Below are 15,612 nucleotides of genomic sequence, written 5' to 3' on the forward strand. Positions count from 1 at the left end.
AATTAACAAACATGTTTTGTACTTATAAATTTGTTTTATTGAGTATTAAATAGTGAGTTCAATTCAATTTTCTTTTGTTATTATATTTAGAAGTACGTTATTAGTGTATACATCGTTACGTATCAATTGACGTATTTTTATTTTAAAAATGAAATGTATAATTAAGCCTCATGTTTATTTCATATCATAAATAATTTAGTGTTTATGTAATGTAATTTGATATAGAGTAGCTCTCTTATATTTGTATCTCCTCAGACACAAACAGTTCTATTTTTATAATATAGGTAGGCAGACGAGCGTATGGGCCACCTGTTGGTAAGTGGTCACCACCGCCCATAGACATTGGCATTTTAAGAAATGTTACATCGTCGCTTACATCACCAATGCGCCACCAACCTTGGCAAGTAAGATATTATGTCCCTTGTGCATTACACTCCCTCAATCACCCTCACTAGAACACAATAATACTAAGTATCGTTGTGTCAACAAAACCCGCGGTTGTCCATGTCTTTGGTGTCTTATTTTTAATTTATATTTATGTTTTTTTAATGTGCCTGCCTTTTTATTACCAGCATCACAATATTTTTTTTAGGATTTTAAAACTTTTGACATTTTACACGTGACTACTTAATTGACATGAGACCTACAATGAAACAATACTTGGCACAAGTTTTTTTTATAAAAAAAGTTTTTTTTTGTGAAATTACTAATAGTCCAAGGCTTTGAACCTGCGGTTTTTATATCGCTGGCTAACTTAAACTTTATAGATGGAATTACTTAATATACGAGTGCTGAGATGGCCTAGTGGTTAGAAATTTCTCCTCGAAAAGGAGAGGTGGTGACATTGAGGAAAAATATTTTGCGCTGAAATAGTGTACATACAAGCCAGAAAAAGAAAAAATATATATTCTAAATACTATTTTATTTTTATTATTTGTGTACGGCTAAATTCATGGTCGAACTTGATACCCAAAGTAATATAAAACGTTGATTTACATTAATGAAAAATTAAAGCGTAGTTCCGGCATTTAATTTGGGTCAGATCATACATATATTCATTATTATGAATATGCATGTTATATATTATAGGGCTTTTCGGGTTAACAAATAATTAGTACATACAAGAAAATTACCTAAATTTATACATTTTTACTTCTTTTTAAACTGCTATATTACTAAAAGCGCGTTTTCCGTACTGGAAGAGTCGGAAAGGGTAACGATACACTGTGATTATGATCCAAATTTCGTCCAACGATATATACGAAGCTAATTTCTAGTAACCCTAAAACCTTTTAGAATTAGATTCATTGGTTGATTGGTTTACTTGGTTTTGAAAAATCGAGATGAAATAATATAAGAGGCTGACAAAGAAACGGAAGAAAGATTATAATAACTAGAAATAGTCTGACAGATTTTAATTTTTTACATTACCATGTATCTTGACGTTAAAATTTAAAACAATACAAAAAGGTATTGATATAACATAACAAAAATAAAATATGTAAATGTAATAACAGACGACGTCAGTTTAAATAACCCGTACAAGTACAATGGGAGTACTATATAATGTACTATTCTCAACACTGACTGTTTCCATAAGGCGTAACTTCTGTTCTCCATGTCTTCTTTTATGATATATTTTACAACTCCGTAAGTCCATATTAAAACTGATTCTTTTATGTCTACAGATGAAATATCACAATTGTATATCACTTTGTCAGTTTCCGATAACTTGTTGTGTAGACTCAGAGTGTTCGCATCGCCGAAGAGCCATTCATTGTTTGTAAAAAACCTTAAAGCTGACGAAAGGGATTGCACCAAATTATATACCTTTAATAACCTGCAAATTTAAAAAAAAAAAAAACATTATTTCACATCATTATCGTAACTTGTATGATGCTCATATATTGTACTTATAGAAAAGGCAGTAATTAAATTCTCCAGCGACGATTAATAATAATCTCAGAAATCTGTAACCTAAATTAATAATAAATAAAAGTGATAAAAATATTTTTATACTTATAATGTTTGTGTTCTTAACAATAGTATGATAAAGGAGATATATTATTAGTTTTTCTGTCGAGAAATTCTCAGTAGCAGCCTGGAGTTGGCAGTGTATACACTTTTTTATCTCGGAAATGTCGTCCTACGTCTGAACTCTTTCCAGACGTAGGACAACATTCTTATAAAATTCTTATAAACGTATTAAAAGTACCTTGCTTTTTGTCCAGTCAACAAACAGCATCCATCAACGATAATAGCAGGAATGTAATGTAATATCAAAGTTAGTATTAAGTACAGGAACTTGTATGGGGTAATAAATGCGCCGCAATACCATAATGCTTTTGTAGGTGCAAAAGGCCTCGCTTCATTATTTATAACATCCACGAGTTCCCCTGTAATGCGAAAAGTATTTCATTTATTCGGAAATGGCTATAATGATTTCGCTCAAATTTCGGGTTAGGACAAGATTTAGTTTTTATTAAAGCCGAGCGAAGTTAAGGAGAAGCAAAAGGAGAAGGTTCATGCGATGTTCGATTGCGGCAACTTATTCTTTATGAGTCACTAAAAAGATCAATAAAATTAATAGCCATACCATAAATGTCATAGCATTTGGAAATTGTATTAATGCGATTCATTTCATAAGCCTTAACCCACACATACATTACAGCTGATATGTGTTGGGACATTTTAGGTAACGAATCTCTTGGTTACAGAATCTCAAAGAAATTCTTGAGTACATATATGTCTAGCAAGAGTAAATCATAGCAGTTGCATATAGCTTTCAAAATTGGTGACAAACATTTTACCAACATTACATTAACATTACAAAGTTTTAGTACTTAGAAGAAATCCATATAATACGAAAATAATTATTGAGACTTGGGCTTCATATTAGTTCAATACTTACTGAAAGTCAGTGGATTTCTTATGCCACTAACTGTATAAATAATTGGCTGTTGGTTTCCTGCTATATATCTGTCGTGTGTCTCCAATGCTGCAGTTAGCATTGTATTGGTGACGAGATCCACAGGTACAAAGTCGATTTTTATATTATCAGCCAATAAAGTACGTATAACGGCTAATGAAACTCCAAGAATTATCTAAAAATAAGCGAAGATATGTAGTATGACTATAAAATTAGTAATCTGTCTTTGGGCTTTTGGGAGTTGTCGTGGTGAAGGAAGATTAGGGGGTTATATATGGGAGGATTATAGGAAAATGTCTTGTAAGTCTACGCTCTATTACTAGTTTATTATTAATCTCAATCAAATTTAACAACATCCATTTTTTATATAAGTTCCGTTCGAATCTTCTCCAATATAAACTTTACAAAAGAATTAATTTTATATTAATGACGGCTGCTCACCCCGCTTGGTCCATACGCGTTTTTAACGTCCACCCATCCGATAGTTGGCTCCCTGTACGCAGATATAACTGGAATATAAAACATTTTACTATTTGGGATATGCCCAGTTAGCCAATAACAGTAATTGTCCGGGAGATCTTAGCGTATATGATAAATGAAGAGTTAGTTGGGATCTATAAACTCTGGCAGTACGCCAGTAAGCAGTGTGTGAGTATATGCTGAATGCCCTTACAATAATAATTATGTAAACAGAGTATTAAGAAATCAAGGTTCAGTTATATGATCCGTAGGGAACTCACCTAATACTTAATGTATTTTTTGATCAGAATCATGTGAAGGAAAACATCGTGAGGAAACCTGCATGTCTAATTTCACTGAAATTCAGCCACATGTGTACCACCAAACCGCATTGGAGCAGCGTGGTGGAATAAGCTTCAAACCTTCTGCTCAAAAAGGGAGAGGAGGCCTTAGCTCAATAGTAGGACATTCACAGGCTGTGACTACTTACTACATGCTCAATGTCGTCCGAAAAATTAGGCCTTAATCCTTGACTAACCCGATTAATGATGATCAATGATTCTTATTAGAACGTATATTTTACCGATAGCTGGTCGAACGATGCAAATAGGCAAGCCTTCTCCCATGACCCTGACGAGGTCCTCAGCGACTGCTTTTGTGATTGTGTAACTGTTTGGCCATTGATCCATAAATCTTAAAAGTGAAAATAAAAATATGAATAAGTATTCTATTTTAGTTAGGAAACGTCAAACGAACCTGTTAACTGTTAGTATTATATCTCCATAAAATCAGTTGAGTACCAAAAGTTATATAAACATACGTATTTTTGTTGTTATCTATACAAATAATATAATACTTTTCCTGACTTATTCATCAAGGTACTGGCTCACTTATCCTTCAAATCGGAACGCAACAATACCAAGTATTGCTGTTGTATGAGTGGGTGGTGATGGCGGGCTTGCACAAAGACTTACTATGTTTACAAAGAGGTGCTTCGATTATTAATTATGAATAAAGTTTATAGGGAATTAAACAGTTTTGTTTAACCTGAGTTTGATAGAATAAAAAAATATATTGTTACGCTCGCTCATTTACACTATCAACTATATCCAGCGGCGTAGATGGATCCTGGAATTTTTAAGCAACAAAATCATAAATCGGAGTATATGTACAAAATAATTTTTTTTTCAAGACATTTAAGACACTATAAGATATATATGAAACTATAGGGATAAACAGTAAGTTCAGTGATAAATCATTATTCTAAAATAAAAAAAATAAAATCCTTAATATCCTTTTTTCTAACCAGAATGACATTTCATGCTTCTTACTTTAAAGTCATAGACAAAAAATAATTTACTTCTTTCCTTTATTTATACTTAAACGAGATCGGAGCCGCGGATAACAGCTAGTTTATAATATAAGCGATTTAATTTGACCGAGCTGAAGCTAGTCATGAATGGCTTAGGATCAATAAAAGATGGAACACAGTATTTTTTGACACATATGAACATAGTAAATAGTAATTTTATACGATCTTGTACTCACGGTTCGATCATGGCATCAAGTTTATCGTCATTCACACATTCAGCGAGTTGTATCATTGTTTCAGGAGGTATTGGACTCTGGTAGAAATCCTCTTTAACATCTCCTTTATTACGATCCTTTGTGGCGTGGGAGTACGCTGTAGACACGTGGACAACCGACCTACGAACATTAAACGAATTTAATTGTTGCAGTGCAAATTTAAACATATATCTATGTATGTTAGTAAGAATTATGTATGTATGTAAGAAATATTTACATTGGGGACATAACTAAAATATTTAAAAAAAAACTGTTGAAACAATTACAGCGTGGAATGGTAGCAAGAATAATTGAGCATTTGCACGTTGAATCGCAAATCCGAGCCTCTCAAATGAACCAAACATATATTATAAAAATGTATGTATTTATGTATATAAATCTTAACCGATGATCGTGGGTTCAATCCCAGGCAAGCACCACTGAAATTTTATGTACTTCATTTGTGATTATAATTCACCCCGTCCTTGACGGTGAAGGAAAACGTTGTGAGCAACCACAGACACATGCATGTCTAATTTCACTGAAATTCTACCACTTGTGTATTTCACCAACCCGCACTAGAGCAGCTCCAAGCCTTCTCAAAAAAAGGAAGAGGAGGCCTTATCCTAGCCGTGGGACATTTACAGGCTGTTACTGATATAAAATTTTTAGCGCACAAACGTTCGTCCATACGCTTGTTTGTCTGTTCTACAGATATATTAAATTTCGGGCATAAAACCCATAACGGCATAAATGTTAAATCATGAATGAGAAACATAAAAGGACCAAGAACCTCAACATAAACCCTCGAAATTAAATTAATCGGATACGAAATCAGAATATTGGGTACGTCTTCTCTAATGCCACACGAACTCATTATTTTAAAAATTTAAGTACTTGTACTATGTTTCATTAGATCAAGACATTGCTGAGCAAACGGCAATTAAATATTTTAACACGAATCAATTTCAATTGATAACCTTAAATAGAAATTCCTGATAAATCATTTATTGTAGAAGAGATAATATGGAATTTATTTACTATTTTGTTATAACTGGAAAGCCAAATTTCCGGACAAATTTTGCTAGTTCCGTATGTGAAGTTATTGATAATAAATTATAAAAAAAAATTATATTCAATTAATTTTAATTTTATCCGGTCCAGTGGATTTTAATTTTGATTCGTGGATGTGTCATGGAAATTATTTGTTAAAGTTTAAAGTAAACACTATCTCTAATAAATAAATAATTGATGGATGGGCCAGTACGATTACTTAAACCGTAATTATAGAATATATACTTATATAAATAATATATTAAATACTAACTTTAAATGCTTGCAAGCTTTAGCTAATTTTATAAACTCTCTGGTTCCTTTAATGTTAATGAAAGTCGCCATCTTTAGAGATTCACGAAAATTTACCGAGGCTGCAACGTGAAACATTATGTTGACCTGAAATAATAATAAAAAATTTAACAAATAATAAGATAAGACAGAGATAGAGATTTTTTTTTTACAATTAATAGGCCAGCGTTTGACCGTTGACTTGCCTGATGTTAAGCATCGACACGGTCTAGGATGTAGCACGCTTGCCTATAATAAACCTGTTTACTCTGGATTTGAAGACACCAACATTGTACCTATCAGGAAATACGGACTCTGGCAAAGCATTCCACAGTTTTGCAGTGCGAATGATGAATGTAGATTCAAAGCGCTTCGTACGTAGGCTAATTTCCACTATGTACCTATGGCGCTTTGGTCGCGTTTGCCTGGCCGTTCCATAGTAAAAGGGGGCGGGAGGAATCAGTTCGTGTAATTCCTGAGCACATTCTCCGAAATGTATCGAGTGGCCATCAACCACCACTCGTAACGATCGATTCCTCAGGAAGTCTAAAATCCACGCACACAGGTTAGCAGGCAGGCCATATGCAGAAAGCTTGCTGATAAGACAGTCATGCCAAACCCTATCAAAGGCCTTCGAGATATCCAAAGAAACTGCAAGTGCCTCCCCGTGTTTCTTGATGACCTCACTCCAGATGTGTGTGACGTACACCAGAAGATAACCAGTGGACCGGTTTCGCCGAAACCCGTACTGTTGGTCACTGAGAAGGTCATTGGCTTCCAGGTACGTCAGGAGCCTAGTATTTTGGTAGGGTCAGCACGACTACCCTTTTTAGCACGTTAGCAAGCTTCCAGGTCTTAGGCACTTAACCAGTCTCAAGAGAGAAGCGAAACAGACGTGTTAGGATAGGAGACAGTTCAGGCGCACAGTTCCTGCTTGCTGGAATGTCATCAGGTCCGTTAGCCTTGTTCACGTCTAGACTGCGTAGCATTTTGTGAACTTCCTTTTGCCGAATGCGTATATCACTCATATGAGTGTCGGCGCTAGGTGTTGCTGGAGGTGTCACGCAAACAGATTTGCTTTTTCTTCAGCGGTGTGAGCTAGCGTCCCGTCAGGCTACTGAAGAGGAGGTAGTGAGGGCCGACAAAAGTTTGCGTCAACCTATTTAGCTAGGGACTAATACGCTTTGATACCCGAGGGGTACAAAGCTAGTTTGTTCCATATTTGACTAATGTGATTGAAGCGTGACTTTTGCATAGCTTATTATATTATAAAAGGCTCTCTTTTTTTTTTTGCGTATATCCCTCGCTTTTCGGTTACGAGCGTCAACCCAAGCCTAATGCTTCAACGCTTCAGCGCGTCCGCATAAAGGTCCGAACCAAGGTTGAGCTTTAGTGGACAGTGGCACGTCTGAAAACAGAATAAAATATTCCATATCAAGACGTAGAAAATCTGTCACACTTTGCGCGCTAATCATGGGATCACCAGAAGAGAAGCACATACGCTGCCAAGGATAACATGCAAGAAAAGAGCGCATTCCCTCCCAACCTGCTGACTTGTATCGCCACACCCGCCGAGTTCCAGTGGGGCTAGGGTTTGGCGGGGAGTAGACAGATACAAATTTCACCAGACAGTGGTCGGACTTACCTAACGGTGAAGAGATCGACACTGAGTAACGGTCCAGATCAGTTGTCAACAGAAGGTCCAAGCAATAGGTCTTATGCGAGTCAACGTCAGGTACCCGTGTAGCACCATGGACCATCTGGGTAAGATCTAACGCTAAGGCTAGCCTTCGCGTCTCTAACCCAGCATGATCAGTGTCCTGGTATAGAAATACCCTTTTTGGTGGGCATTAAAATCCCCCAGAAACACTTATTTGGCTGTGGGGTACAACTGCTGTAGACACAGGCTTACAGGATTTTTTCCATACTCGTGTCCACCAAAGCCTGAATTACCGAAAATGTGGTGTCTTCAAATCGTCGGAGACGCCGAAAAAAGATATCATTCCGGACGTGAGTAGGAAAGATACGATATGTCAGACGGACAACCAATCTGCGTCTCCGTAAAAAACAAGAGGTGGGGTTTCTCAGTCTCAAGGTGGTAGTGGACTGGCACGATATTAGAGTGCAACCCTCTAATGTTGCTGAGGTGCACTTTAAGCGAGAGGGAGTGCAACCGCTGTGATACTATCCTCTTTTTTCGTTTCTTGACCATTTGTTGCAGAGTGTAAAGGTAGAGAGTTGGAAGTAGAACGAGGCGCCATGCTGCTAAGACACGATGATACACACAAGGAATATCGCGCACACTGTTGGGGGACTAGCGGCGGCCAATCTCAAGAGTGATTAGTCAACTACAATCAATCAATCAATCAACAGCCAATCGTTGTCCACTGCTGAACATAGGCCTCTCCCAAGGTGCGCCAAAGCTCCCTGTCCTCCGCCTTCCGCATCCAGTTGGTGCCCGCCACCTTCTTGAGGTCGTCGGTCCACCTGGCTGGAGGGCGCCCTACGCCCTAGTCAACTACGCAGGAGATATTATAGTGCACAAGTGTGTGCGCAAACACAGGTGCACTCACTATTCCCTAACTCTCACAATCCGATGGTACGGCAATCCGACACGACCGGAAAGAGTTCAGGCGCAGGACCAACGGTTTTACTTTCTTTACTTTTACTTTTTTTGCTTTCCGAGGTATGGGAGTGTACACACTTCCAACTTCCGGACTACGGGCTGCTACTGAGAATTTTATGACAGAAAAACCCGATAACTTTTTTTATTGGCACGACCTGGGAATTGAACCCAGGACCTCCGGGTCCTTACCTCAAGCCACTAGTTCAACTAGATAGTGCAGCAATTTAACAAATAAAAAGTTATTAATCTACAATGGACACAGACACACTAATAAGTGATTAAGATTTAAAAATGGAATCCATTTTTATAAACAGTAATGTTGTCACATAGTACTATGAAATGTCTTTAAAATAATATATATTGTATCAGTTGGCACATTTCTGCACAACACGTTGCTGTTAATATCGTGCTCGCCGGTAAAGAAAAACATCGTGAGGAAACCTACGTGTGTCAGAGCTACATGTGTACCAACCCTGGAGTAGTGCCTTAGAGTAAGATCCGTCATGTGTCAGAGCTACATGTGTATCTACCAACCCTGTAGTAGTGTGGTAGAGTAAGATCCAAACCATTTCCTCAAAATGAAGAAGCCTTAGCCTAATAGTTGGATATTTTTACCACGGAATTCACGTTATTCGCTGACTAAATAGAGAACCTTAGTAAAATCGCCTCATTACCTCGTCACTCAACCTCGCCCAAGTCTTCTCATCAATACCGAGGTTATCTTCGCTAGAATCGCCTTCTACAATCTCGAGTTTGTTAACAAAGTTCGGCTGTTCCTTCAGAAGTTCTTCGAAAAGCTAAAATGAAAACAATTAACGTAATGAATACTATTATTGTTTGTCAAGTGGCTGACTCGAACCGCTGAGTTTTATTATCACACTGAGCTTCTACTTTCATATATCTCTTCATACTCCACATTCGTTTTATTAATACTAAAAATAATAAAACTATTGTCGCACATAATAAGGAATATCAAAATAAAATTAAAACCAAAATTAATTAATGGGCGAAAGGTGGTTGCTCAGCGTCCTACTAAAACCTTTACAGCCTGCAGAGGCTCTCCGATTATCTGTGTTTCTGTTTCTCTTGCATGTGTGTGTATGTGTGTCTAAAACACACAAACACCAATAGACGTGCTTTAAATTTTCCGCAGCATGTTGCTTTTAAGCAACGCTGATCTGAGATTATACTAACACTAGTTGTTTTCCAATGATTGGTAATGGCAGGCTGTTCCAAATTACAACCAAATCCGTCAAGCTGATTTGCGTGATTAAATAACAAAACATACAAACTTTTACATTTATAATATAAATAGGATCGCAACATACCGGATCATCCAAAATAGCTTTAAGTCTTTCTTGGACAGCTTTCCCCTTCTTAACTCGGAGCAACATGTAGACTTTTCTAACATTAGACGATCTAATAAAAAAATAATTACTCTCAGGGTATAGGCAATTGCATTATATCGTATCAGACCTCACGCCGTCTGACGCCAAAAAACAAAACGAACAGTGTTGTATATTCAAAAGCATTATAATACTATGTTTTTGAAATATATATTTTTTTTATTATTTATTCCAGTTTGAATTGAAACCATAGCTAAGACAGGACAACATTTGTCCACGGTAGCATGCGCAAGCGATCCCGTGGCGCTCCGATTCAAGACGGAAAGGGTACCGCTGGTTATTTTCGTGGGTCTTCTCACTGACTTATTAGTATGGGCGCACTCGGCGCCTTGAACACCGGCGAGCCCCACATACTGTTCCCGTAGGGGAAACGCCTAAGGCGTTTTTCCAGCGTTAATAAAAAAAGGTCAACGTCTGTCGGGTCAGCTAGTATAATAATAAATTTGAAAAAACTGGTGAATGTAGGGCATTATTTCAAAGGCAGTTTGAAAGTTTTCTGAGATTCTGTTCTAAAACAGTACACATTGCCCACAAATGAGTTACTATAAGTACTATGCAGTGCCATTAAAACAAACGCTCAAGTAAAGACGTAAGATCTTAAAGAAAAAAAGTCCAAACTCTAAACACCTTAAGATTTTCTCGATCATGTGTTTGCCAAGAAATCCTGACCCGCCAGTGACAAAGACCACAGCGTTGTCGTAAAACTTCTGCACGGAAGAGTCTCCGCTTAAAATTGCCCTCTTAATTGAATCATTCGTTGCTCGCGCTTCTTCTTGTATAGCTTTGAAGCTCCTCATCTTGTCTAAAACAAAAAAAAAAATACAAAAATATTTATTAATACTGTGTGATAACATAGGAAGACTATTAATGTCTAATAAAGTAAAAATAAGTAATTAAAAGAGTAATTGTCTATGGTTTATCTTTGATTAGTTTTGATTTGAAATTAGTATTGCCAGTAAGCCATGAGAGTGTGGCGTCCTGTCAGTACTAATCTCAAGGCGTGTGAGTAGAAGGCTCATATATTGAACTGATAGATGTACAAGATTTAATATAATTATAGTAAAACAATACAATTAGAATTTAAATTAAAAAAAAACTATTTGAAATCAGAATAACACGAAATAAGTTGAAAGAGACAACTCACACACACAGAGACAATGCACAACTACATGAGATAAACTATACTATTTAAGTTATAGAGTAATATTATGCAAATATTGATGTAAATTAAAAATTATGTTAGAGAGATTGTACTCAGATAATAAATCCTATAGGTAATAATAATAATTTCAGCCACGGCGCCCAATCTCAAGAGAGATTGCCAACTGCACAGGCCATGTTATAGTGTGTGCGCAAACACAAGTTCACTATCTATTTCCTGACTCTCATAATCCGATGGGACGTCAATCTGACACGACCGGTAAGAGTTCACGCAGGACCAACGGCTATACCTGCTTTTTCACGGGAGTATACACTTCCAATTTCCAGACTCCAGGCTGCTACTGAGAATTTTCGATAGAAAAACCCAATAACTTTTTATTGGCCTGACCTCTGATTTGAACCCAGGCTTTACAAAAACACCTTTAAATGATCAATAAATGCGTAAATATTCGACAAAAAAACAGAATGAATAATTAATTATGAACAGAACAGTTCAATCGTCGTTCACACTCCGTACTGGTGGTAGCGCTTGACGATACATAAGTACTTGTAAAAGTCTATTTGAATAAACATATTGTAATTTGATTTTATTGTAAAATATTTTTCAACACTACTATGTTATGAATGCATACCAAATAAAAAAAATATATTATTACAATTTAAATCATTAACTTATTTGACCCGTACCACACAAACAAGTGGGATGTCAATAGAATTAATTTATTTATTCATACAAAGTATTATTTAAAGAATACACAATGAAAAATAAAAGTAAAACAAACTATACTTATAGAAGACATTTTTTTATAGAATAGGAAAGCGGACGAGCATATGGGCCGGGCCACCTGATAGTAAGTGGTCACCAAAAGCCCTTAGACATTGGCATTGTAAGAAATGTCAAACATCGCTTACATAACCAATGCGCCACCAACCTTTGGAACTAAGATTTAATGTTCCTTGAGCCTGTACTGGCTCACTCACCCTTCAAACCGGAACACAACAATAACAAGTACTGCTGTTTTGAGGTAGAACATCAGATGAGTGGATGGTATAAAAACAGCTTCACGGAAAATCGGAGTTCTAAACAAGGTGCGGCGTTTTTTCACGCCACAACAACTGTGCCTGTTGTACAAAACACAGGTACGGTCTTGCGTGAAATATTGCTCACCTTTGGGACGGCTAAGTACCTACTGGAGGCCTTGTCACCGCCTAACTGTGACATCAATTCCATCGCGCACAAAGACATTTGGCAACTCCTTTCTTTGTCGCACTTCCAAAAAATGGAATTCCTTACCAGCTCACGTGTTCCCCTCCTCTTACAACCCGGGTTCTTTCAAACGAGGCGTGAAGTGGCATCTTGCGGGCCGGTAAGGCGAAGGTGGCTAGTGCAGAACATTCTTCCCGACTGTACTAGCCATCGTCGCGTTTGGACTCTACTACCACTTACCATCAGGTGGAGTAGAGTCATTTGCCCTCCCGGCAAATATTAAAAAAAACCTACCCAGACGAGCTTGCACAAAGCTCTACCACCAGTAAATAATAATGTCATATCTGCATCGTTCGAACAATTTAGAAAGTATTGTTACTTATACAGTTACAAAATTATTTCACGTCTCCTTTCTTGAAACAAGGCTTTAGTCCTTACCTTTAGTCATTTAGGACGATGGATTTTATTTACATAGTATTGACTCCAAAAACAGCTATTGTATTTATTTTTTTAATATAAAGTTATTTTCTTCAACGTAATCGAAAAAATATTGTAAGTCGCTACTTACTCTAATCAGGGAATGTTGTTAACGTCGGATTCTATATAACGTTTATTTTAATCAATGTTTAACCAAACATTGTTTTAGCCAAATAATTATTCTGTATAATGGATATCTTACCTTTCCAACGATGACGAAGTCGATTCTCGAAATTAGGTAGTGAATGCGAGAGGCGTTAGCAATACCAATAATATAAACCAAATAATTTTTTTTGCCTCCTTTTATATCGATAACATTAAAGGCAAGCTTAAGTTTATTTATCAAATATAATGTTCCGTAAAACATTTTTTTTATTCTCGAATACTGGATTTGTAAATATCGGATACAATAGAAGATTTATTCAAGTAGACTTTATCAGAGCTCCGAGAAGAACCAACAATTTTCATCGTCATATTGATGAAAATTAGTAATATATATATATATATATATATATATATAAAAGTGTTGGTTCTTCTCGGAGTTCTGATAAAGTCTACTAGGATAATATATAGGCAACATATTTCCATTCCCATTATCCTATTCGCTTGCCACAGTCCCATTGACTTCGGATATTGCTAGTCAAATGAATTGAGCAGACTTTCGGGTACCTTCATGACACTGAGAGTCCCAGGGTATGTTTGTGCTGGGTTTTGTTGGGCTAGGAGATTGCGTTCACAACAGTCACAGATTGTTGCTGGGTAGCAAGAGTTGGTGGAAGAGGGTGGTCTTCTTCTAAACGTCATGTCGCAGAAACAGATTGCGGGCCGAGCGCACAAGGAGAGTGCCTCCACTGACTCGCTTCGCTGAAAAATTCGTCAGCGTATTGCTTTCCTTTTCCTCACGCCGTAAGTGTCACCAGGGTAAACTATTCCGTGAAGCCAGAGTCCCACTTTATAAATATTATAGTTTAAAAAAAAAGTTCTGGTTCTCTTTTTACTCGAGACGATAAGCACATGACCTCATAAAAGAGCTTAATATATTTTGCCGTAAGCACAGCATACGAGTCGGTCTTGTCTCCGAAATGCGCCAATTATATAAAATAAAATTCTGTTTGACTTACTAGTAACTGAACCCTAACTATTATAAATACGTTAACGAAAATTTTAATAGGTGTGTAATGAGAATCTAAATTTATCATAAGCCGTATTGAAATGACGCCGGTGCGTACGTACGTTGTACGTTGAAATATTTAATGTGTTTAACTCAAATAGGCATTATGTACTTTAAAATGGCAGATTTTGAGGAGTTCAAAGGAAAATCTACCATTTTTTTTTGATTTATAAGGAATACATGAAAAAAAAATATTTTTAATTATATGTGCGATCGAGGAACCTCCGACAGGGACAAAGTTCTTTGCGATATTTTTTCAATTCAAATCATGTTTTAAAATGTAGACTTTTATTAATTATATTTCTGTATTTTTGATACACCAAAAAGCGCAGTGCTTCTTTATTCAACTTTCTAATTTGTATATTTATTCGTTATGTTTTATTTATTTTCAATTCAAATTAATGATTAATAAATTTCATTTAACATTTAAAGAAAAAGTAATCTGTTCAAATTTAAATATAATAAAGCGAATTATAAGTTATATAAAAAAAACAACTCACTAAGTTTATTTATTCACAATTTCACAGTACCGTAACATAAAAATATATTGATTTTAACTTTAATTTAATTAAATTTTATTGATTAACAGCCTGTTAATGTCCCACTGCTGGGCGAAGGCCTCCTCTCCCTTTTTAAGGAGAAGGTTTTAGAGCTTATTCCACCACGCTGCTCCAATTTGGGTTGGTAGAATACACATATGACATAATTTCAATGAAATTAGACACATGCAGGTTTCCGTCAAGTACGAGATGAATTATAATCACAAAAGCACATGAAAATTCAGTGGTGCATGCCCGGGTTCGAACCCACGATCATCGGTTAAGATTTACGCGTTCTAACCATTAGGCCATCTCGGCTTTTTATTCCAAATTTTATTCGGAATAATGTTATTAATTTAAACAGATTTTATTTTGAATATTGTTAATAAAATACGCGATAAATATTATACTTACACAATAAATTAAACGTCAAAAATGTCTTTAAAAGTTTCAAGCAATCAAAACAGCGTCGACTATAAATTATATATTAATAGCTTGATAAATAATGGATCAATATTTTGTAATAACTATAAAAATATAAATTTCGTGTTTAGACATTTATAAAATGAAATCATTTAAACGATAACTTAAAACAAAAAGATCGATATTTGACAATTGTTGCTAATTATAGATTTGCGACCAATCAATTAAATAACAATAAACGATCAACATTACACAGATTTTCATAGAGGTTGATAGGTTGTTATTGGTATTTTGTTTGCGTTCT

General features: G+C 36.0%; 2 protein-coding genes across 3 annotated transcripts in view; both read right to left on the reverse strand.

Moving 5' to 3' along the window:
* The window catches only part of LOC126778745 (fatty acyl-CoA reductase wat-like), a 56,370-nt gene that overhangs the window by 26,281 nt on the left and 14,477 nt on the right, over window positions 1–15,612 (reverse strand). The window lies entirely within an intron of this gene.
* Window positions 1,391–13,439, reverse strand: LOC126778845 (fatty acyl-CoA reductase wat-like). Of its 2 annotated transcripts, none has more exons than XM_050502553.1 (11): window positions 13,378–13,439; window positions 10,958–11,132; window positions 10,253–10,343; window positions 9,599–9,721; window positions 6,282–6,406; window positions 4,937–5,095; window positions 3,972–4,081; window positions 3,371–3,438; window positions 2,912–3,104; window positions 2,216–2,396; window positions 1,391–1,840 (listed from the first exon to the last, which is right to left on the reverse strand). In XM_050502553.1, the coding sequence occupies exons 2-11, from the start codon at window positions 11,125–11,127 to the stop codon at window positions 1,453–1,455; spliced, it is 1,608 nt and encodes a 535-aa protein (XP_050358510.1). In that variant the 5' UTR covers window positions 11,128–11,132; window positions 13,378–13,439; the 3' UTR covers window positions 1,391–1,452. The 2 variants fall into 2 exon arrangements, with proteins under 2 accessions (XP_050358510.1, XP_050358509.1); XM_050502552.1 differs by lacking the exon at window positions 13,378–13,439 and adding an exon at window positions 11,782–12,044.

Source organism: Nymphalis io, chromosome 27 (genome assembly GCF_905147045.1).
Source record: "Nymphalis io chromosome 27, ilAglIoxx1.1, whole genome shotgun sequence".
Lineage (NCBI taxonomy): Eukaryota > Metazoa > Arthropoda > Insecta > Lepidoptera > Nymphalidae > Nymphalis > Nymphalis io.